At 31.8% G+C, this 24,562-nt stretch overlaps 1 protein-coding gene across 1 annotated transcript; it reads right to left on the bottom strand.

Annotated features, from left to right (window-relative positions):
* Positions 1 to 23,561, bottom strand: LOC129228248 (protein ecdysoneless homolog). Its single transcript, XM_054862916.1, has 13 exons — positions 23,354 to 23,561; positions 23,135 to 23,249; positions 21,719 to 21,806; positions 15,052 to 15,222; positions 13,231 to 13,380; positions 13,081 to 13,131; positions 9,615 to 9,743; positions 8,731 to 8,865; positions 5,436 to 5,625; positions 4,398 to 4,631; positions 2,468 to 2,572; positions 1,431 to 1,567; positions 1 to 186 (listed from the first exon to the last, which is right to left on the bottom strand). The coding sequence occupies exons 1-13, from the start codon at positions 23,559 to 23,561 to the stop codon at positions 1 to 3; spliced, it is 1,899 nt and encodes a 632-aa protein (XP_054718891.1).
* Between the last annotated feature and the right edge of the window lie 1,001 nt (positions 23,562 to 24,562).

The following is a 24,562-nucleotide window of genomic DNA, read 5'->3' on the forward strand; positions in this document are numbered from 1 at the left end:
TTAAGAATCCAGATCGTTAGGCAACTGCAAACCCATTGAAGAAAATAGATTGCTAACAGGACCTGGTAATCCTTGCTGGCTTGAATAAGATTCCAAAATGTTCTTAAGAGCTGTTAAATCTACATCAACAGGTCTAAAGTCCTCCTCTTCTTCATTGATGTCCGCAACATTACCGTCAGTTGAGTCCTAAGAAGCATATTTTAAAAATACAGAATTAAAACGAAATAAAATGCATGCAATAAATGCAAATGAAATAAAATGTAGGTTTTCAGAAAGCCTAAAATTTTAAATTTCATTAGTTTTTATTCTCATATCCATCTTATGTGTAGCAAGATTTTGAACACTAAAGAAGAAAAAAAAATCTCAATTTAAATAATAACCTTTAACACTTCTGTTCAAATTTAACTGCTGTGGGGTATATTTTGTCACAAATCGTATTTTATCAGAAACAAGTTAGAAGCTTTGAAAATTGGCCTAAAGATATCAAAATAAAAAAAGCATTTTAGTGTTTCAAAATTCATTTTTTGAACCTTAATCTTGTCTTGAAGTAGATTTAAAATGCCCATTTAACATAAACAGAAAGTTGCAAAACATGAAAGTTGAATATAGCATCTTAAGGAAAAATTATGACACATTGTTAACTAATAGTACATTATGTCGTATTTCCAATAATGATTCAGCTCTCATTGTTCCTAGAACATTCATTGTATAACTTTTGCATTCATTTTGAAAAAATCTCAACCTCGTCTAGAATATTTTGTATCTGTTCCGCATAATGCGGATCAGATAAATGAATCAATTTTCGTCATAATAACATAAGAGCCATGTTTACCACTGTCGAAAATTAACACTGAAGGGGAGGTGAGGTCTTATAGATCCCCTATTGAGAATGCGATGAAATTTCAACCAGATGCACATGCCAAATGATGTTAATGGGAGAGGATGATGTTCAAGGTCTCAAAGTAAGAAGCTATTGGAGGGAAAAAAACAATTCAATTGGAATAAGCATGTGAGGGGTGAACATTTGATCTGTCAGAGAGACCATACCTCCCCTGTTACTGGTTAACACAATGAAATTTGTAAAATCATAACTTCTAAAAGATTTATGCATTACGATACATTAAGAATTCAGGGTTTAAAAGGTTTTCTTCAATAGTTTATTTTCAAAATGTATTTGTTCCAAGGAAAAAAGATCAGGGCAATCATAGGTCTAACAACCAAAGAGCATAGCAAAAAAAAAAAAAAAAAAAACATAACCATAGATTTTGCCAAAAAAAAAATCATATACTACTATCATTTTATAATTATGTTTGAACATTTATCTGGTTTGCTGAATGTTCTTCAAAGATTAAAAATATTATCGACAAATAAACTAAGTTAAAATTGTAAGTGAGACAAAAACATAATGCACATTAAAATAGTTTTTGTACCTTTAATTCAGATGGTTGGAGGGATACTCTGTCAAAACTTAAGCCTACATCAGTTTGAGCTAGTTCACGGTCCATCTGCTCCATGTAAATTTTCATGTCTTGAATATTTTTATATTTACTTCCAGCACCTTTTTTACCTGTAAATTTTCTTTTTTTAATTTTTGAAAACAACTTAATTTTCTAAAATATGTAATACAATAATTTAATAATTCATGAGTACGAAGTTTATTCTAGGCTTGAATAAGCAATGTAAAGGGGGAAAAAAACATTTGTTAGGGAATTTATGAACCAATATTAGTGAAGTTGTTGTGCAATTTTGTATTAACAACTTTACATTAAAAGTGCTATAAAGTAAATAAAATAGTTAATTAAAAAAATGATTTGCTGCCCCCCCCCCCCCCCCCCCCCAACCTTCAACTAATTTATAAGGCACCATGATAAAAATTTACACTTTTAATTTTATTCTCAATTCACATACAAATGCAGTTTAACTGTGAGTACAATGATGAGAAAAGTAGCATGTGAACTCCTAGCAACAGTAAGAATGTGACTTATAAATGCAATTCCATTCTCCAAATTTGTACCTTGATTTTTGAAACACTTTGAAAAGATTAAAAGACCAGAATTCAAATTAAAAATGGTCTGAAATATAAAGCAGCCTTTAAAAAAAAAAAAATTGTTACATAAAACTTAAAGAGATTGCTTATAATTATTATTTCCATATACAAGAACTTTGTAGCTGACATTCATTATGCTTTGCTTTGGCAGATTTTTGGATTATATCATTTTTGCGTATCAAATCCAATTAAAAAGAAATGTTTAAACTATATCTAACTGCTTATGATACATCTTAAATGTTAATGACATATTGCTGCAAGACAATCTGCTTCAAGGACAAAATTAATAATAATAAAAGTAAATAAATCAGAAAATGCTTAAATACATCAAAATATTCAATTACAACTTTTAAAAAACATAAATAAAAAAATTTAAACATAAAATAATAAACGTGAGCGCTTCAATCAAAACACACTTACAGTTAATTTCTTCACCAGTACCAATATCATCATCTTCTTCTTCATCCGAATATCCACTCATTGACGAACTGGATCCATCATCATCTGATTCAGGTACCCTAAAATCTAATTACCGTCATTTGTCAATAAGATAAGTAAAAAATTTAATTTGGAAACTGATGTAAATAATTGTGACATAGTTTATGAATTAGCGTTTACACAAATCTTTTTGATTTAGTGATTACAAAACCATTTCTTTAAAAGAATTTTTTTTTTTTTTAACGACATCCAACCACCATATTACTTCAGAAAATTCAACTAAATGAATTTAAAACGTTATTATTTTTTTCACAGCAATACAGTAGAGCGCCGATTATCCGAACACGTCGGGACCGACCCTAGTTCGGATAAGCAAAAGTTCGGATAATTGGACAGACAATCTAAAGGATATCCCTATCTATACAAAAACCTTCACACTTTATCCAGGCTTAGGACTGGCAACACTGTTAGTGCTGGCGTGTTTAAAAATGTTTTTTTTTTGTCTTTTTTTCATTTTTTAAACTTTTTTTTGTCTTTTTTTCATTTTTTAAACTTTTTTTTGTCTTTTTTTTCATTTTTTAAACTTTTTTTGTCTTTTTTTAAAAAAGATTATAATTTAAGTAAAAAAGCTTTTGATTTTTTCTTGCTTCAAAGAAGACATTCTTTTCAATGCTGCCATATCTCTAATGCTTCTTAAATGCATTGCTTGAATAGGATCAGCGTCTTTCTGCCTTTCAAGCCATTTCATAGCTTTTTCCAAGCATTCAAAGGCTTCGCTATGTGATGGACCTGGGTCATTTTCAGAGCATTCATTTTCAATTTCATTTTCTTCATTTTCGCCTTCAATCTCAGCCACAATCTCATTGTCATTTAAAATCTGATATCCAGGGTCTTGCATGTCACAATTTAGCCACTCATTAATTTCTTTTTCCTCATAATTTAGGATTCTTCCCATCTGTTTTATAGTTTTACACTCCTCATTTTCCTTATCAGATGCTTCTGCTCCAGTATCAATTTTTTCCCTGTTTAAAATTTTATTCCAGGCATTTTTTAACGTTGATGATTTTACAAGCTTCCAGGAATCGGCAGCCATAATGCAACAATCTTTTAATGTTTTTGGCATTCTGGGAATCAGGCTCTTCAGTGTCTTCTGATAGAAGCATCTTTCTCAACATTTGCTTTCTATAAAAGCGCTTAAATGTCCCTATTACACTCTGATCCATGGGTTGTATCAGTGATGTAACATTAGGTGGCAAAAACTTTATTCGGAACTTCCCATTTTCCCCGTTCAAGGGTATCTGCACACGGATGTGAAGGTGCATTATCAAGAAGTAGGAGTACTCTGCCCTCTTTCTCTTTAGAAAAGAAAAAAGATAGATAACAGGGTGAAAAAAAAGAGTACGTACGTAATTGAAAGCTTGGTTGGAAGGGACAGAAAAAAAAATTAGGTTTTGGATGAAAAATATGCCGTTCGCATAAAGTTCGGAAAAAAATTTTAAAAGGCGAAAAACACCGTTCGGATAAGTGGAAGTTCGGTTAAAAAATTTTAAAAGGCGAAAAACACGGTTCGGATAATTGGAAGTTCGGTTAATTGGAGTTCGGATAATCGGCGCTCTACTGTACTATTAAAATTAATGTTCAAAACATTTTGTACTTGACATTTCTTTACCTTTTATTATAATATATAGTCTGCTATATTTAACGTATAGATAATTTCATAATATTTAAGTTTTAAAGTGAAAATCTCTTCAAGTTGAAACTTATGTTTTTTCTCATGATTATTTACTCATTTTATGTTGCATTGTACTCGGCAAAAACTTTTTAAAATATTCAAAATTATTAGTTTACTGAACATTAACTTAAACATTGAAATCACAAAGAATTTAAAATGATGATACAATTAATATATTACCTAAAATAGTATTTACAGCATCTGTAAAAGCATCAGGATCAAAATTAATCTTTTGCTTCTTATTTTTCTGCTTGTTTGAGGGAATTTCAGCTCCTTCAATATCTGATCTGTGATTTACAAATGAATTTAAGCCATCTGTTATAACCTTTCCCACATTGGCTTCATAATTTTTGTGAGACATTTGTTCCAGCATAGAATCTAATGCATCCGGTGTAATTTCCATCCAGCTATCCGCTTTGAAAATAAATAAAAAATTAAAAATACATTTGTAAAAGTAATCAGTACAAAATTAACTCTTTGCAATAAATAAAAACACTTTGATGCACCACTAATGCAGCTGCAAATTTTAACTCTAAATATAAATGCATGAAGTGTGCTAAAGATACAAAATACTCAAAATTAAGTAACTTTTTTTCATGGTAAAGTACAATTAGTATAACTGCTAGAAAATATACATCAATAACAACTAGACTAATTTTGAGTAATTTTAAGTGGTTTGACATTGATGAGCACTAACTCTAAAATAGCAGTGTCAATAATTTGTAGTTTCTTTTTTCTTTTTTTTTTTTTTTTTTTTTGAATATAACAGATAGTAGGAAAATGATAATTGAGATAAATTATTATACTTCATTACAGATAAATCATTAATGCAGATCAATAATCAAACAATAACATTTTACAATTATAAGGGGGCCATTCCTTAATTAGGTTAATTGATCCTCTTCTAACACTATTTTATTATTTTTAAAGACGAAATGTAATGTTACGCAAGAACCCCCCAGGGGGAGGGCTTTGAAACACTTACATATTCTGAAATGGAGGTAGGGGCGGGGGTCAAAATTATCCTTACGTAAGTAATGAATGGCCCCAATTATAAAGTTACATTATTTTAAAAAGTAGTTTCATTCACTTTAAAATTTATTTAAATGTTTTTAAGCACTTGAATGCACAAAAAGTGCAAAATACTGAGTAATTGTAAAAAACTGCTCATAAAGTAATATTATTTCAACAAAATATTCAAATAATTTCTGCACTTACAATCAGGAGGTTTTAATAATTTTTCTGCTGCTTTCATTTCATCATAGTTAATATTTAGTGTTTCCAGCATGCTGCGAATTCGGGCACCAGGATCAACATTTCCATTTGTATCCTTTTTTAAACACAGTAAATAAAAATCTTTGGCTTGAAGCATAAGTCTATTATACAATTGTGAGCCTTCAATTTCTCCCTAGAGTTTAAAAGACAAGAATTTTTTAATCACCATACATGAAATCTTTTTTTTTTTTTTTTTGAGAATCATAATAAATTACAAAATATGTTATGTTATATTTTATAGTTACAATACAGCATATGCGGTGCTACCAAAAAAGTCGTATCAGCACTTTTTATCAACATTGAGTAACAGGTAGTTCTTTGTCACATATCTCACCTAAATACAATGTTTTGTGATCATTTATCAATGGGAAATACATTTTTTTACTCTTAAATGTTGCATCTGAATCAAATACATTGAAGCACACAACTTTATGCAGCGAATTCTCATTTTGAACTCAGTTGCAGATACAATTTTTGCGCTTAGCATGGCAGACGTATCCAGTCTGGAAAAAATTCATGTTTTATGAGTAACATGAGTTGACAGGTAATGTACCTGAAGGGAAGGTTTAAGGTGTTAACCCCTCCAATTAGAAAAAAAAAAGGAAAAGGTACACTGAAATTGATTTCAAAGCTAAAATGGAAATAATTTTGGTATTTTCTGCATTTCTATGTCTTCTTATAACTAATTCCCCCAGCATTCTGGTGAACAGCAGCATCTGTGGAATATAATTAGGAGATATGCCATGAGCAAAAAATATTTTTTAACTACACTCTTTTCTTCAAAATCATTGTTACCTAAATGAATCAATTAAGCAATGTTTTGAAGCCCAAAAATTTGTTTCAAAACGTTGGTTAATTGAGTCATTTAATTTTCAGCACAAAGGTATTTATTTGTTATCATTTTCACCTGTTCTAAAATTAAATTTGACCCACTATTCAATTTTCCAGACATTCTATAATTTTTATAAAAACACTCAAACAATTTTGACGCTACATAGAACCTTTGAAATTAATACATTTCATATGAATACATTTTCTTTCCATACTTCTTTTACCAGCTGACAAACAAGGCTGTCTGAAGCGTGGGGCAAGCGGGGCAATTGCCCCAGGTGCCCCAAAATCAAGGGGTGCACTTGCAGGGCCCACTCATTTTGTGAAACGTAGATGAAAAAGTCATAAACACACAAAATAGAGAATTACTGCAATAATTCTCCATCTTTTCCTAGCACACGAAAGTATTCCTCTCTATCAGTCTCCAAAACATTTGCTTTATTTCTATTATTGAAGCAGAAGCAAATTCTGAGAATATAACTGTTTAGAATCAAACAAAATGCACCCTTCTCCTTTGTCCAGTTCCCACCAAATTTCTTGGAAATCTGCCCCTGCGTGCAGAAACATAACCAGAAAAAAGTTTTAGGGGGACAGTCAGGGGGAAAACAGAAGGAAAATTTTGATCTAATAGAAAAGGGGGGAGGGGGGGTCTGGTCAAAATTTTAAAACTTTTAGTTTTAAAAACGCAAAATTCGACTTTTTTTGCAGATGCTAAGCAAAGAAAAGGTATATGAGTCTCAGTAGAAATTTCTAGAAATTGGAGCCTTAAAAACACAATTATAGGCCATGTTTATAGACTTTAGGGTAAGGGATGAAGTTCGAGGGCTGTCCCCAATCTATTTAGAAAAAATAAATAGATTGAAATCAATTCCTCATCCCCCTGCAAAATTTTAAAATTGAAATATCAAAAATTCAATATTAGACACACTTTTAAGATTTTATGGAAAGGAGGATCTGAAGCCTTTCCCTGAAAAATTTTAGAAAACTATAGTACAAAAAACGTAAGCAATGTTTAACATTCAGGGGCTATTCCATTTAAATTTTTTGTAAGTGTCGTTTAAAGAACCCTTTGCTCGTGAAGTTATAGAAACGAGGTATGAGGACCCTTGCCCGAATATTTTCTGAAATTCAAGTCTTAAAAATGCAAATGTAGGGCCATATTTTGCAATATCAGGGTGACTAATTTTTCGAAATTAAACCTGTAAAAATGCAATTGAAGGGCTAAGAATGGGATATGCCACATAATGTGAATTTTTCAGCAGGCCAATTTGCAACTTGTAAAATATATTTGTAGAATTTTTCAAAGGCATTATACATTCTATATTCTGCAATACTAAACTAAAACCAGATATGTTTTTCTCCAAATGACATAATCCATTATCATATTTATTTCACTTTTAGTTATGAGAAACAAAACTTTTGATTGAAAAGTCACTCCTTGTGTTTCGTCATATTTCTGTCCTGAGCCCTTCAATTTTAAGCGATTTTTGATGTTGTTGAGCATTTATATTTTCTCTGAAACTTACAAAAATTTGATGCAAAAAAGTGAAGTCTTTGTTTATAACGTATGAAAGCTGGTATTAAATTGGTACATTAAAACCAAAAAAAACTCTTGAAAGAAATCATTGAATGAGTACAGATTGAAATTTAATTTTAATGTAATTTACTTCGATAAATACATTTTCTGTTCATAATCAACAAATTATTTATTCGTGCCAGTACCTGATCAGGTGATCAATATGAGTAACTAATTCAGTTTTAATTGCTTGTTTTTTTATCTGGTGAGGGAACGTTTTACAAGATAAATATTTAAACTTTAAACTTTTCCATTTTTCAAAAAGTTTTTGGGGTATTAATGTATAATAAATATTACAGAAAGGCGGAAATTACAAAAAGGCAGTATGAGGACCCTTGCCCGAATATTTTCTGAAATTCAAGTCTTAAAATTTTATTTACTTCACAAAAGTATGTTATGAAGAACAATACTTACAGTGCATGCTGAAAGAACGTAACTGTCATGAACCTGACTAGATTGTCACCCTATTGGTCTGAAATGGCCAATATACATTTTTAAAAACTATGCAACAATGCAAGATTGAAGTACCAAAAGAAATTCTCAGAACTCTGTGAGGGTTGGGGAGTTACTCAAGGTCAGCTACACAGATGAGCCCCCATTATCAATATAAGAAGTGATGGGATAGAGCAAAATATATGACAACGGGTGGGGAATAGACCAATATGCGACTACTTAAAGGTCCAAACCACTGCATAAAAGGTGCATGAATCAAAGTGACACATTACTTTATTTAATTTGTAAACCTAAAAATTATTCAAGATCTTTCTTAAACTACTATATGATCATTGAAATTGACGGTAATGAGAGAAAATTTCACGTAGCAAAACGTACCCGGAAGTATCCCCTTTCTTTCAAATTTGATGCAAATCTTCTCCATCTAACATCATTGCAGAAGTCATGCTCTGCAGACCCTTCTACATTCATCATTTTATCAGCATTTGATGCAAGTATTTCAAAACCACATGCCTGAAAGTTGAAGTGAACATTACACAATATGCGTAAAATTGAGAACAAAAAACAATATATATATATATATATATATATATATATATATATATATATATATATATTTAGTGCACTAAAAAATATGTTAGATTTATTTTTCTTAATATTCAAACAAAACAATTCTTCAGGAAGAGTTTAATAAGAATAAACTCAAAAACATGTTTGTTCAATATTTTTTTGCAATTTTGTACATTGCAATGATTTTAACATTTATAAAATACATAGTTTTGTTTTCAATATACATGGTTCTTTGTTTAATGATACTCATATGACACTAACAATTTTTTTCTCTCCATAAATATCGATTTGAACACTAACAGTTCTCAATTGTTTCTGATAATCCATGCTTAACAGTATATTATATACATACCTAGTGTATGCAATAAAAATATGCTAAGAGATACATAGAATGCATAGTGGGAGAAATCCCCCTGATTTCACCAGAATGTGTTTTGGCAATACATACATTCATTTTATTTGTTTACACATTTGCTTTTTCTTGTGATCATTAGTGAAGTAAAATATTTTAAGTGCATGTAAAGATTTATCATTAGTATCTTGAAGAATTTCAAGTTTATTCTTGGCTTGGGAAACTGAGAAGGTTAGATCTTTTCCAAGTTACTAATTCACATTGAAATATTAAGACATCTTATATCACAAACAATGCAGAGAAAATTGTTAAACTGAAACAAATGAACCCAACTGATTACCAATTTCATGCCAAGCTCATGTGCTTTTCGTAAAGGATTATTTACACCGGGGAGGTTCCACCCAGTTCTAACATCAGGTTCATACTTCTGACTTGACAACTGTGCATAGAGACATCGTGTGAATACTACCTATGGAGGGAGTAAAAAAATTAGAATTAATTTTTAAACTTAAGAATTTTTTTCATGCATTTGAAGTTATGCATAAATTAGTTTGTTCTACTTAAGAAGTAACTTTAAACTCTCATTGATAATATAGCATGTCAAAGTAAAATTACTGGGTTGTTACTGCTAGTCACAATGGTCACATTCATAAAGTGAGAATTGTGATGTTTTACAGGAGTCTCTGTGACATATTTTTGATATGTTTCCAAGGCCGTAGCCAGTGGAGAGGGGGGGAGAACCCCCCTCTCTCCCCCCTGAAATTTTCAAAGTTTCACATGATATAAAAAAAAAAAATTGCCAAAAATTTCGTTTTTCGAACTTTAACGAAGATCGTTTAAATTTTCATTTTTAGGGCTTCAATTCCTAAAAACATTTCTAAGGGAGCGCCCCCAAAAATTACCAAAAAGTGGCTCCCAAACCTTTTCTCCCACTAAAATTACAGAAGATCTTCTAAAACTTACCTTTTTAAAGGTTAACTTCAAAAATGTTTCGGGGGAATGTCTCTTCACCCCCCCCCCTCCCCCTTCTCTTACATCAGTTCTCTAGAACATCATTAAAGATTGTTTTCAATTGAATTTTCAGGGCTTTAATTTTGAAAATTTTCTGGAGAGGAGCTTTCAAAAACTAACCTTCCCCCTAAAATCATTGAAAGTCAACCAAAATTACGTTTTTGGAGCTTCATTTGGGAAAAAATTGTCGGTCCCCTTAACCTTAACCAAGATGGTATTACAACCATATTTTGAAAATTTCAATTTCAAAAAATTCCTAAAGATTGGCCCCAAATCTTTCTTTTCTCAAATATTACCAAAGATTGTCTAAAACTGTTTTTGTAACTATAATTTCAAAAAAATTCAGGAGGTTTTCTCTCCCCCCCCCCCCCCCCACACACAGCATAATAGGTCATAATCAACATTTGCATTTAAAAAAAATTTAATTTCAAAAAGGGATGGGAGGAGCGCCTTTGAACCGCCCCCTTCCCTACATTACCAAAAATTGCCTAAAATGCATTTTTTAAATTACAAATTAAGGAAATTTCTGGGGTTAGGCCCTTGAATCTCTCCTCCCCTTAACATCCCCAAAAATCTTTTCAAAACTGCATTTTTAGAGCTACAATTTAAAAAATTTCGTTGGCGGGCTCCCGAATCTATTTTATTGACACAATTAGCGATGCAACAACTGCAGTTTCGAAAAATGGATGGGAGAGCAACCTTAAACCTCTTCTCCCTCTAACATAACCAAATATCGTCATAATTGTTTTTTGAAGACTACAAATCCCTAAACTTTCTGGGGGAGATGTCCCAGCATTTAAAACACATGTGACATAAAAAAGAAGGCTAACATCAAAAACTTCCCATTCATTTTTCGACTTCAGAATGATCCTGAGAGTTAGATCATGCTGCGACAGCAACTTCTGACTAAGAGCAGCAAGTTTAAGTACTGCAACAAAGACACTTACTGGTGATCCAAAAGAGGGTTTTTACAACTTTGACAAAACCAAAAAGAGTTCAAATTTGCATTTTTAGGTCTTTAATTTTGGAAATTTTTTGGGTCAGGGTCTCCGATTACTGCTATCCTCCCTAATATCACTAAAAGTCACTAAAAACTGCATTTTCCGAATTTTGATTTCAAAAATTCACGGGAGGGGACAGCAGCTGCTTACCCGCCTCTTATGCCATTGTACCAAACAAAATAGAAAATCATATTTCTTGGACTTCGATTGCAAACAGTTTTCCCTGGAGAACCTCGTTTCCTTGTCTAACGCTACCAAAGAGAACTTTAGAACGTGTTTTAAGAAGGAAAAACTCCTAAATTTCCATTTCCTTCTCTAACCTCACCCAAAGAAAATTTGTAGTGGCATTTTTAAAGTCTTATTGTCAAAAATTTGAGAACTCTCAAATCTTCTTTCAATTTGAGAACCCCCAACGTCATCACGCATTTCTTAAACTTTTTCTGGGGACAGTCCCAAATTTGTTTTTAAGGCTTCAAACTTCCAGGGGAGTGTCCGCAAACCAAATCCTTTTCCTTGTCTTACTAGCAAATGTAGCCTGAATAGCGTTTAAAAAAATTGTCTCTTGATATTGCATCTAAAATAAGATACCAAACCCAGTGTCAGTTTGGCATGTATTTCAATATATTAAAAATACTCTTAGGTCTGCTCTTCCCTTACAAATAGTTATTTGTGCCCTCCTGACCCTCAGAGCTCATGAAAAGTGATTAGTGGAACATATTACTTTTTCATGTCCAACTTGAAGGCCAATTAAAGGTCCTTAATGTCATTGGTATCTTTTGCAATTGCAACATTTATGAAAACCGCACATTTTTTTTTTCTGAACCAACAAAACTTATAGATTCTTAAATTTGTACATTATTACAATGATAAATTATAATAATAAATTAAAACTATCTGAGAAAATATTTGCTCACATTTTGATAAAGTAACTTCAACTCTTTGTAATTCAGTAAAGTTAGTGCTCAAAAGGAAAAAATTCAAAAAAAAAAAGCCAATAATACCGCCTACTCTCTCCCATGTCTTCTTCCATATTTTTTTTAAATTTTGCTGCATTGCCCCTCCCCCCCTTACTGCCATATGTTTATTAATGCGCAATATGCTTCAAAAATTATAATAACAAGTGACTTTTTGTTGAACATTTTTGACCCCCCCCCCCCCCCAACAACATTCACTCTTATGTGACTTTCAGATAAGGGCCCCAATTCAGTTACAATATTATCAGAGAAGATGCATTAAATATGATCAATGGTTTATATTAGCAGTATTATTTTTCATAAAAGGAGCTGAAATAATTTGACCTCCAGAGCAATAAATGTAATTAAACTAAAATGAGTGGTGCGAAAGCACATGGGAAAAAGGGGGGGGGGGTCAGGACCAACTGTTCCTACGTCAGTTCTTGTGACCAAAGGCTCAGGTGCATAAAGACAGATGTTCCAGTTAAGTGGTCACACGAACCCAGAACCCCCAGTCAGGGGCATGCACTGGAGGTGGATAAGGGACACTTCTTGGCCCGGGCCTGAACCTGAAGGGGGATCAGAGATTGTTAAAATGTAACCAGTGATTGTAAAAGAAATGTGGAGACCTAAGGGAAAGAAATAAGGAGAAGTCCTTAAAAGTCATTTGTGATGAGCCCCAAAATTTCTGTTCACGCCCCTGTCCCCACTGTTTAGCTACCAAGTACACTTGGTACTCATATTATTGATCCACTGAAGGGATGAAAGGCTGAGCAATTTATTTTACTCACACAAAAAATACTATAAATAAATAATAAACATACATAGGTGTACCACTCACTTCTGTCATAACTCTAGTTTCAGGAGCAAAAAACTTCATTGCTCTACAAGCCTGAAAATAGAAGAAAAAAAAAATAAGTAAAAGATTAAGAGCAGATTACAATAATTAAGAAAAATAAATATTTTTTTTCAAAATTGAACTATATCACACCTTTAAATCTAAAGGATCCCTAAGGTAAAAAGCCTTGACTGCATGTGGAATTAACTTAGGATCTTCCATCAAAATACCAGCAACAGAACAAGGCAGGTAACAATGAGCTCTATGTTTATTTGTATCAATTTTGAAGGGATATCTAAAAATATAATTGCAAACATTAGTTTTGAAAGAAAGTGTAATTGAATTAAATTTCATTATATGCATTCAGATAATTATTTCTTTCACTAATCAATTTAAACTTCTTACTTTTTCTGCACATATTTTATAAAACTAACAATACATTAGAATTTAATGCACTTCATCTTCTTTTAAAGACTAACGAATTGTTCTATCTTCTAAAATTAACTCCTAGAAAGCAGGGCTGCTGAGTTAGAGCGAAAAGGACCAACTCCAACCCCAGGAACTTTAGAGCCTTTGATCAAACTCTTTTTACCCCAAAATCAGTCCGGCTCCACTCTGCAAGCACTAGCAGAGTTGCCGACTTTTGAGAGAAAATGATTGACTTCAAATCCAGCTCTTACAAATTTTAAACCGTCGACTCCAGACTCCTCTACTCCAAATTAAGTAGTCATCTTTTTTTCTAAATCAACAAGTCTCTTATAGACAATTGCCCTTTTTGACAAAAAGCTATAAATTGTATTACTTCAGCCACTTAACAGATTTGTTTAAGCACCATTCATTTTCAGCAAAACAATCATTTCTCAACTTGTGTAATAACATAACAATTAGTTGTAATTTAATAAGCAGTAGCATAAATTGGTCCATGAAAATTTGCAGATATTTATCTGTTGAATCAAGAGTTAGATATGTCTATGCAGGTAATCAGTCATAAAGTTAGCTTAAGAAAACATCGGTATAAAAATTTTGCAATAGCTTTATTTGTATCTTTATGTTCTATTCATAATCCACCTTTCAACACAATTAACTCCATTACTTAGGAATTAGTCGAGGCATGGTACAAGTTTCTCGATGCCTTCTGCTAAGAAACCCCATCCAATGCCTGATAACCATCTTTGAGATGCAGTTTTATTTCCTTCATCAGAGTGGTATTGTTAATTTGAAAAATCTTCTTTCTATGGACCAAAAGCATTAAAATCACAAGTGAAAGGTTTTAGCAGTAAAGATTGTGATCCCACACTTCCCACTTAAACGTTTTCAAGCGTCCACACATTTGCTTTACTGCATGCAGTCTTGCATTGCTATTCAGGAGTCTAATGCCTTTTAAAAGTTTACCTGGCTATCAGTTTTTAAGTGATTGTCACAATCATTTTAGTGTTTCACAATACAAAGGAAGATTATCAAGTATTGGACAGGATTTCAATGAAGAAGGCATCAAAACACTTATATCAAACCTTGACAAATATTTAAATAACCAAAGTAATTATGTATTGAAGTATATTTTGAATAGAATTTTAAAATGCAAACAAAGGAATTATAAAAATTTTTGTTTTCTTAATTACAAATATTTTTCATCTGAAATAATTTTTAGTTTCCACATTACTCAAAAAAAGGGTTCTTTTCCGTTAGGCGGCTACACAAGCAAAAATCCCCAAATTATTACGTTCAACTCCAAGCGAAGACGCCCAAACAAAGGTTGTCAGAAAATTGGTGGATTTCTACATCAATTTGGCAAATCATCCCTTGGCATTGGGCGTAATCATTTGGCGGTTTTCGCTTGAGCCCCGCTAACCGAAAAGTGCAAAATAAAGCTTTGTTTAGAAATTTTCAGTCAATATAAGCAATTTTATTATCCCTGTCAATAATAAAAATAATTTAGTAATCAGAGAGATAATTAAAATATTTACTCTTTAATTCTTCGTTGTATAGCTTCTTTTGAGTCGAATCTGAGGCTCGAGTAACTGATGAATATCTACGCACAGCATCCACTGCATTGCTTATGCTGGGAACACCGCTGGGAATTGGGGTAATTTGACCAGGGTTTTGTGCCATAGGTATAATATGAAGTTCCCCTCTGTATATAAATATCTAAAAATGAATAATGAAACTCTTAATGACATGGGATGAAGCATAAAGACTTAATTAGTAACTAAATTCTAGTCACAAGCACTGGTGTCAGTATTTATTTATTTATTGTCAATCTTTTCTTAATATTTCAATTTTAAGGGATGAAAAGAAAATTTTTAAAAATGCTAACATTTTTTAAAATCTTACAAATTTTTTCAATAAAAGCAACATATTTTCTGGGGGGGGGGGCTGGGGGAGGGGGAATAAAGCAGCCAAAGAAAGTAAACATTTCAAAATAAATTCTTACAAAAATATTTTCTAATTTAATTTATCTTATACCAATGTTAATTCATTGACTTTCAATATCAGGATTGTTTGGTTTAAACCACGTTGGTTTGAACCATGGTTTAAACCTTTTTTTTTTTCTTTTTTTTCAAAAATGTTTTTTTTTTTTTTTTTTTTTGAAAAATTTCATTGTTTTCTCCCAAATGATTTCATAAACTTTACATATTATTGCAAAGAGTAAAATTTAATTGATGCCAAGTAACTGGCAAAGCTTTATAGAGATTAAATAAATTACAGATTAAATAAATTTTGAAACTTATATTTTTTAAAGTAATGCAAATTTGCAAAATAGTTTTTATTCCATTTTTGTTTAAATTTACTCAGCTTTCCTATTATGTACATAAATATACAAGGCAGACCAATTAAGTTTTTCTATTACATGGAAGTAGCTCTTTTATAATTTAATTATCATTATTTTTCAGTCTTTTGCATTTCAAAATAGTCCAAAAAGCATATTTAAACCAAAACTTTCTGTACTACCTAATTTGCTTAATTACTTAAGATTTATTGAGATAGACTATGTACTATTGAAGCGATGCATAGAACACTAGAATATTTAAATGACAAGAGAAAAAAAAATAACTAAAGAAGTCCAAGAACAATTAGAGTAGGCATAAAATTGCGCTTATACCTGCACACTTTTTGCATCCCCGATAGACGATGCAGTCAGAGCAAGAAAGAAAATGCAAAAAACTATGAAAACATTCAAGTAACCCTGTGCTCTTATAAGGAAAAAATAATGCCAAATTTTCACCTCTCAAACATTTTTTTATCCCAGTATAATAAAAAAAGTCTCATGTATGAATGGTGCAAGAATCAGTAAACATTAATTTTTATGAGTCTTTATTATTAAAATATGTTAAAAGAGTATTTTCATTTAAGTTTGTACTGAGATTTTTAATTAAAATGATTTGTTTTTCTTTGATAAAAAAACTGTTTTCCTAAATGCATTAAACCTAGAGAAATAATGTCTGCAATGGAAAACATAATGATTTTCCAAAAACCTACTAGTTCTGTTTCTATAATTGTTGTCACTGTACATTAGGTGAATAAATTACACAATTTGTAATTTTCTAAAAAATCTTTAAATAAAATAAGCATTGATCTTTTGATTTTTAAAGTTGTAAAATGTACATCAGACTTATTATTAATTTGTAGATACAGTAAAATACTTATGACTGATTAAAATACTTATTATACATGTTTAAGAATGCATGATTTTAATTTTACTTTTTTATTTATAATAGATATCTATGATTATGAGGAAATAAATTTGCTAGAATTTATTCTTGGTTATTTGTAATTAATAATGACTGAACTATCACTGTACCATAAAATCCCGAAAATATCCCCCCCTATTTTCAAAACAGAACTTGTTAATTTTGGATGGGGGTGGAGGGGATTATAATCAAGATTTTTTTGAAAAATTAGCCAAAATAACTGTTTATAGTAGTATTAATTTCAGAGTACAGAAAAGAAAAAATTTTGAAAGAAAGGATTTTGCACCTTAAGTTAGCTAAACCTGTATAATTTATCGCTTGAAATTTCATCATGTTCTGAATGTAATAAGGTTACAGTAAAAGAAGCAAAAATCTTAATATTCTTGTTACAAAAATCACAATCACGGCCACAAATTTGTTACAAAAATCGTAATTTTGAAAACTGCATGTTACAAAATTTGCAAACGTAAAAACAGACAAATCTCTTACTCGATTTAGTAAAATATACATTTCTGATGATCCAAAGTGTTTTCAAAATGGTGTCACGTTTTCAAAATAGCATCGTGTACAGGGCTGGATTTAGACTTAATGAGGCCCTAAGCTTTTTCAGGTATGGGGCCCCTTTTGTAGTTTGAACAACATTTCTCTCGGTGGTGTAAGAGGCAATTATTTATTTTTTTCCCTTTACTATGTTTGCCACTTTCCTGTGAAACATACAGCAATACTTTTACAATGTTGATAGTGTTATGGGTTTTCTCCGACATCCTGGTTTGGATTGACCTTGAGAGGGGGAATGGTATCAAGAGAGTTACTCAGGACTTCCCTTTAAGCTGAATGAGGGAAGGTGGCCCAAAGCGAGTAGGTTTTCAAAAAACGCTCGAAAATTGTATTTTTTGGATTTTTATTGCAACAATTTTGGTTTTATTTCCTAGCAGGGTTCTTGAACTTCAAACTAAAAAATGATATTTGTATTATTTCAAACCCATTATTTATATATTATCAAACTTTACAAACATTTGAAAAACCTGCTTTTCCCTGCCAGGAACCTCAAAGTGGGTAAGCTTAACTAATTGTGCTTTGGTACAATTGCCAATCAACTATGAAGTTATAAATGATTACAACAATTGACTAACTACCTGCCTAGAGATGAAAACAGTCGGAAAAAAAACTGAAAATTTCGGAAAAAAAAACATTTTTTCTGAAGAAATTTATTTTCACTTCGGAAAAATTGAAAAAATGAATTTTTTCAGCTTTTCAGGAAGCTTAAATTGAAATTTTCAGCAAAAGGTGATTAGAAATTTTTCATACTTAAATTCTGATACAATTTTCACCCCCCAGACCCCTCCTTGTAACCAAAAAAAAAACAGTTTTTCTACCAACCCTGTCCAGTATAAGACTGACTACAAAAAATGTATGGGCAGCATCTGATTTATAGATTTTCTGTATAATTGTGTAAAAATTAGAGCATGTTTTTTAAAAATGAATGTACATTCCACTCCCACTACAACGAGACGCGAAATGGCTATAACAGGAGTTTTTTAGGGGCAACAAATTCTACAGATAAAGCGAATTTCTTGCTCTCAACACAAAAATATTTGGAAAGGAATCGTGATGCTTAAGTTTCAGGTATGTTATTGGCTACTAAACATTAGTTCGTGAATGTACTTTCATCCTTTCAGCATCACTATTTACATACGAAATATGAAATTGGAAAATAAGTTCTCTCGAAGCATAGATAATTTAGTAAACATGCAAAACCATTACTGTTAAATTTGTAATATGACTAATGAAGAGTTATTTATCTAATCGAGTTTCCATTAATTTAAACTTAAGGTTTGTTGACTAAGCTTACAATTTTAAAATGCCTAATCGAGAGCATGATGGCTAATAGCCGACTCAGCTGACCTAGAAATTAAAAATACGGCACCTTTAACGAGAGAAGAGCAACATATATAGGCAGCCAGAGGCATTTGCATGGATTTCAAGACATGCATTGGAGATGCGCATTTCCCGATGTTAGAATACCGACCAATCAAATGAAAAAAGAACTTTGTCATTTCATGACGTAAGGCACGCACGTGTCTAAGATCGAGAAATACGTTACAATAATTGAAATTAGCATTTGTGACTTTGCAAGATAAAAAAAAAGGGATTTGATTAAAGCCAACTGTATCAAAATAAACGCAAATAATTGATAATATTATTTGGAATTCCCAACAATAATATATACATGCATAACACCATTGTCACATTACATATTTCGGATGGAGAAATAATTGTACTTTATAAATATTATTTTTGAAGCAGAAATTGGCACTCGAATGTGTAATGCATATTTTAAGTCAAAAAAATTAGTCAAAGTGTAAAAAACTGTATGATACATTTACAGAATTAGTTTATGCTCAAAAAGAATAAACGATTGAAAGTTCTAATAGCAGGAACATTTCACTAGGGATATTAATATATTTTGTCAAATGCAACAAAATAAGCTATTTTCTTTGATAGTTACTTCTGAATATTTTTAAAGCATAGATTTATTAGATTTTATACAGCATTACTATTAAAAAGCATTTACTCAAGTAATCAAAACAAAAAAAAAATAAGAATTAGTACATTTTGAACAATTTAACATATTTCTGCAAAATTTGATGCCTAGAGCGACTGGTTTTAATGGATACATGCCACTATGAGTTTAAATCCTTACTGAAATCCTTGTTTGCTATTTTTTGGCCATTAAATTTGATTCTCAGCCTTGCTTTAAGTGTGTCGTTTTAAAGACATGCTCTTCATGCCTATGATATCTTTCCTAGAACTCCACACTCTCTCCGATTCAGCATTACTAGAGCTAATGAAAAGCATTATATCCAGTAATTTTTGCATTATTTGAGGTGACTCAGTTGGTGAATGCACAGCATTTTTCAGTATACTGACACTGCAACATGCTATAAAATATCCTTTGTTTCCAAGTTTTGAGATGTTTTTGCAACTGTCTAAAAAATCTGAAAAGGCAAATAAAAAAAGAAAGAAACACAGTGGGATAAAATTTTAAACTTTTAAGTTAGCCTTTTGCAAAAGTTTTCACTTCTGATGCGTGGTATTACCAATGATAGTATTACTATAAGCTAAAAATAATTAAAATAAAACTTGCAATAATAAATTAATATACTGACAGAATTTATTCATCTTTAGTTATTAAAATCTAGTTGTCAACTGTCAAAAACTTTGAAACATTTGAAAGGTACAAAAGGATTGAAGTTTCAAACACTGGAAGTAATTTTTCGCGAATCCTATGTGCAATGTCGGCATGCCTCCCGAAAATAAAGGTATCAAGTATTTATTAAAATGAAACTTAAAATAAGCTAATTTAGAGCAGCTAATGCCAAAACAACTTTGGATTGTCAAAAATATTAAAATATTGACAAGATGCAATAGGATTGAAATCTCAAGCACGTAATGCAATTTCCCGCGAAGTACGATTACAAAGGAAGCATGGGGGTCTAAAACTAAATCTATTCATTAAAATTAAACATAAAATAAGCATATCTAAGGTAGCCTGTCATAAAATAACTTCCAATTGCCAAAAATATTGAAATATTTACACGATGCAATAGGATTAAAACACCAAGCCACGAGAGTAAATCCCCGCAAAAAAAAAATTTAAAGTTCGGCTTCAAAAGGTTAAAAGTTTCAGTTTTAAAGTTCGGCTTTAAAATTAAAATATAAAACAATCTAATCCTTAGTAGCATATGTCAAAACAACTTTCTCACTTGTCAAAAACATCAAAATAGGTACAAGACGCGAAAAGATCGAAATCTACACCACGAGGGGCAGGTCCCTGAGATGTACAATTACAAAACAAGTTTTGGTGTCAACGTAACTACCGATTATCAAAAATATTAAAATATTTACAAGATGCAAAGGGATAAAAATTTCTATCACGAAATGCAATTTTTCGTGTGAAATAAGATTTCAAATTCAACATGGATCCCTAAATAAAATCATTCATCAATCATTTGACTTTGTTTGGGTAAGGGAATCGTTTCTGCTGCACTATAGGTGTTTTTTACTTCCCCCCTTAATGCACAGTGTCTAGCTACGTGCAGCTAGTTTTGAGCATCAAAGGCGAGGTGCCAGCGAATCTGCAAGGAGAGGGGCAACATTTCAACTTTTCTTACATGTCAATAAGTGATGTCACGCCCTAGAGGAGCTGAAAAACTGCAATTGTCTTTCAATATTTAAGATGCTTTAGAAAAAATTCAAGAGCCATCAATTTTATACATCTATTTTATTATTTTTTTTTTTTTTGCCCTGCTCCTTCTTCCGATGGTTATCTAAACCTCAAGGTTCCCTGGTATAGTAGTACCCACATTACAGAAGCTATGCGCAGTGTGCACAACTATGAGAGTCATATTGATGAAGAGATAAACCCTTTACAAAAATCACAATTGTAAAAACCAAACTCTTAAACGCAAGAGTGAACATTACATTTTCCCCCAACCATAAACACGTTCATTATTTTAATCTTTGATTTTTTTTCCCCAAATGAGTTTTAAAATTTTCCCCTTTTTCTAAAAGTAAGGGGAGTAAAGCATTATACACAAATGTTCAACAGCATTACAGATAAATAAGAACACAAAGTGTTCTTAGTTAGAGAGTATATGTAATGCTTTATAACAAATGCTTCTGCTAAAAAAGGTAGTTCCTCTGAAAAACAATAATTTTGCTTTTCATTCTTCCTTACCTCGATTTACTTTAAAAAAAAAAAACTTAAATTATGCACACATTTAACTAAAATTTTTAAATTATGTCAAAACAATATATAGCTCTTCAATTTTAATACATTTTCAGTATTCAAATTATAACATAAAATATATTGAAATCCAAGAGAAGAGGGAGGAAAAAATAACATTGTGAGAAAAAATATGGGAAAAAACCTTTCCAGCAAAACTTACTCTATTGGTACTTGTATCAGGATTGATCCACTTGGGTAGACACTCAGCAGCTTCAATTAATAAAAATTCACCATCACTGTCTTGCACTCTATAAAAAAATTAGAATTCAAAACCTTTTGAAAACAAATTCATAAATTTCAATGTCTTGATAATCTTTAAATTTTCAGAATTACCACATTGCCTCATCTGATTTTTTTTTTTTTTTTTTTGAGCAATCACGATTGCTTATTGTTCTTACTTGACTGTTTTTAGCGTCTTTTGATTTTTCCCACCGCCACCCTCCGCACTATCACCGTCGACGGACTCCTCACGATGCTGCACCTCTAGCGAAAGCCGTCTCCAGGTTGCATCCATGTCCTACACGCACGCGCATACATACACAACTACACACACATACACACATTCACCTACACACATACACACATGCATACATACAGACATTCACACATACACACAACTACCCAGATACAAACACATATGCCTACACACACATACACACAACTACCCAGATACAAACACATATGCCTATACACACATACACCTCCTACACACATTCATACACGCAAAAACCCACACACTTATGCCAGCACACAGACACAAACACACATGCCTACACACACATATACATAACCCCTACACACAAACACATACCCCCACACACAAACACACATGCCTACATCCACACACTCGTGATTGCGAAACACATAATTTGAATTCAAGATGTCAAAATTCAAATTATTTTTTTTTTTTTAAATCTTTGCAGCATATTTTAATTGTAATCCCCCCCCCCCCTTAAACCAGAAGTTGGATCCACCCTTGGAGGACCCCACTAGTTCTCGGACCTCTCTGGGCTGAGCTAAGCCGGTCCTACTCCTAGCCAACAAATCAACTACAGCTATTCATCCCATTAAAAGTAATTAAGAAGGCTCATTTGGTGCGCACCTCTTTTTTCTTTCTTTTTGGACTATGATTCCAGGCTTAAAAGGTTAAAAATGTAGTCTTGAGCAAAGAAGAGACCGAGGGGACATGGTTCACTTGTTTAAATTTATTAAAATGAAAGATGTTACAGGGCTGAAGTTTAGCACTGAAAACAGGACAAGGAGTCATTGTTTTAAGCTATTTAAATCTCAGGCTAACATGGATATTAGGAAAAATTATTATTTTAGAAGGGTAGTGGAACCTTGGAACAACTTACTGGAACAGGTGGTAATGAGCACGGGAGTAGATAGTTTTAAGAGGGCCACTGATCTTCACTGGGGATTAAAAATTGACTAGGACCAGTCTAGCTGGGCCCAGAGCCTATTGCTGGTCGTCACATTTGTATTTGTATTTTTAACAGAACAACCAATGTATTATAGAAAAATTAAGTGGCATACATAAATAGAGGACAATGGACAAAGTGGAGAAATTACTTACTGAACAACTAAATCTTTGTCACTCTGAGTCAAAAAATAAAGAAGATATACAATAAACCACTCATCATCGATATTTTCTTCAAAACATGTCATACCTTCCAAATAAGGATCAGAATCTAAACAAAAATAACACAAATCTTACATTTAGGACATTCACTTCGAACAGTAAATTATTATTAATTTCGAAGTTAAAAAAAAAGAAGACACAAAAGAGAATTACCAGTTGTACAATCAACGACTCGTAGATTAAAAGACTCATTTTGCCAAATATAACGGTCTAAAAATCCACTAAGCTTAGATATATATGTCTCTGCTACAATCTCACAACTGGTTGAATTTGAAAAACTTTTATTGCTGCTTTTACGTTCCAAAAGAGGAAATAACTTATATTTAACAGCATTCTCTGGTAACTGACTAGAAAAAGCCATAGTTTATATTAACATAGACAATTATGACTTAAAACAATTGAGCATTGAATCACAAAATCACAAAAAATTAAAAAACTTTGTTTTGGCTTTGTAACGTGTGGTTGCCATACCAGAAATATGAATGCCGCATAGTTTTGTTTTAGAGGTTTTAGGCAACATTCAGAATTTAGCCACAGAGAAAAGCGCAGTAAAAATCAAAACTTTTTCATAAACCAAAAAACTTTTAGCATTTCATATCTTTCGGATAGAAATGTCGAAAACTTTTATCTTGTATGTTTTTTTTTTTGAAAATTAAACTGCACATGGCAATCGCCGAAATCCTTCCCATTCGCAACTCCAACGAACTATAGGGGGCACTGAAGTCACTGTCTAATGGCGGAATTGAAAACTACAACAAACGCACATGGTAACGAAGAAAATGCTAAAAGTGTTGTGATTTTTGTTATTATGTATGATTTTTTCGCTTTATTCTTTTAAAATTAATTTTCAAAGTCTTGTGGATATTCTGGCCCACGTAGAAAGAAATGAGAATTCAAGAAGCATTACTAAACGTCAAAGATTCATGCAAACTACGTAGTTCGTAGTTCTAAGCAGCTATTTCCACGATGTTGAATTCGATATTTATCAATTCTTGATAAAACTAAATAATAATTGTGGCCTGACAAGAATAACAATTAATGCTAGAAAATTCAATGTGACATTACAAATTGTTATCGAAAGAAGATGATACTTTTTTGCCTTGCTTGGCTAGCGCTTATTTTTTTTTCCATTTGTAGTTGAGTTATTTCTCTCGAATTCCCGAATCGGTTCATTTAAAAATTTTCTGTTTCGATTTTTCTAATTTCTGAGTTACGATTTAATTGTGTCATGTTATGCAAATCATCAACAAAATTCTCACGGATATATGGTGGTAGTTTTCTTTTCAGTTGATTGACCATTATTTCTTTTCACTTATCGAATTCTGTAATCTTACTACCATTTTATTCCACTCATGATAAAAA

The sequence above is a fragment of the Uloborus diversus genome, chromosome 8, assembly GCF_026930045.1.
Source record: "Uloborus diversus isolate 005 chromosome 8, Udiv.v.3.1, whole genome shotgun sequence".
Classification (NCBI taxonomy): domain Eukaryota; kingdom Metazoa; phylum Arthropoda; class Arachnida; order Araneae; family Uloboridae; genus Uloborus; species Uloborus diversus.

Coding starts and splice junctions, on each gene's coding strand:
- LOC129228248 (XM_054862916.1), bottom strand. CDS start 23,561: ATGGCTTTTTCTAGTCAGTTACCAGAGAATGCTGTTAAATATAAGTTA. Junction 23,250..23,353: donor AGTCGTTGATTGTACAACTG/GTAATTCTCTTT, acceptor ATTTTTGTTTAG/ATTCTGATCCTTATTTGGAA. Junction 2,573..4,397: donor TGCTGTAAATACTATTTTAG/GTAATATATTAA, acceptor GACGGTAATTAG/ATTTTAGGGTACCTGAATCA.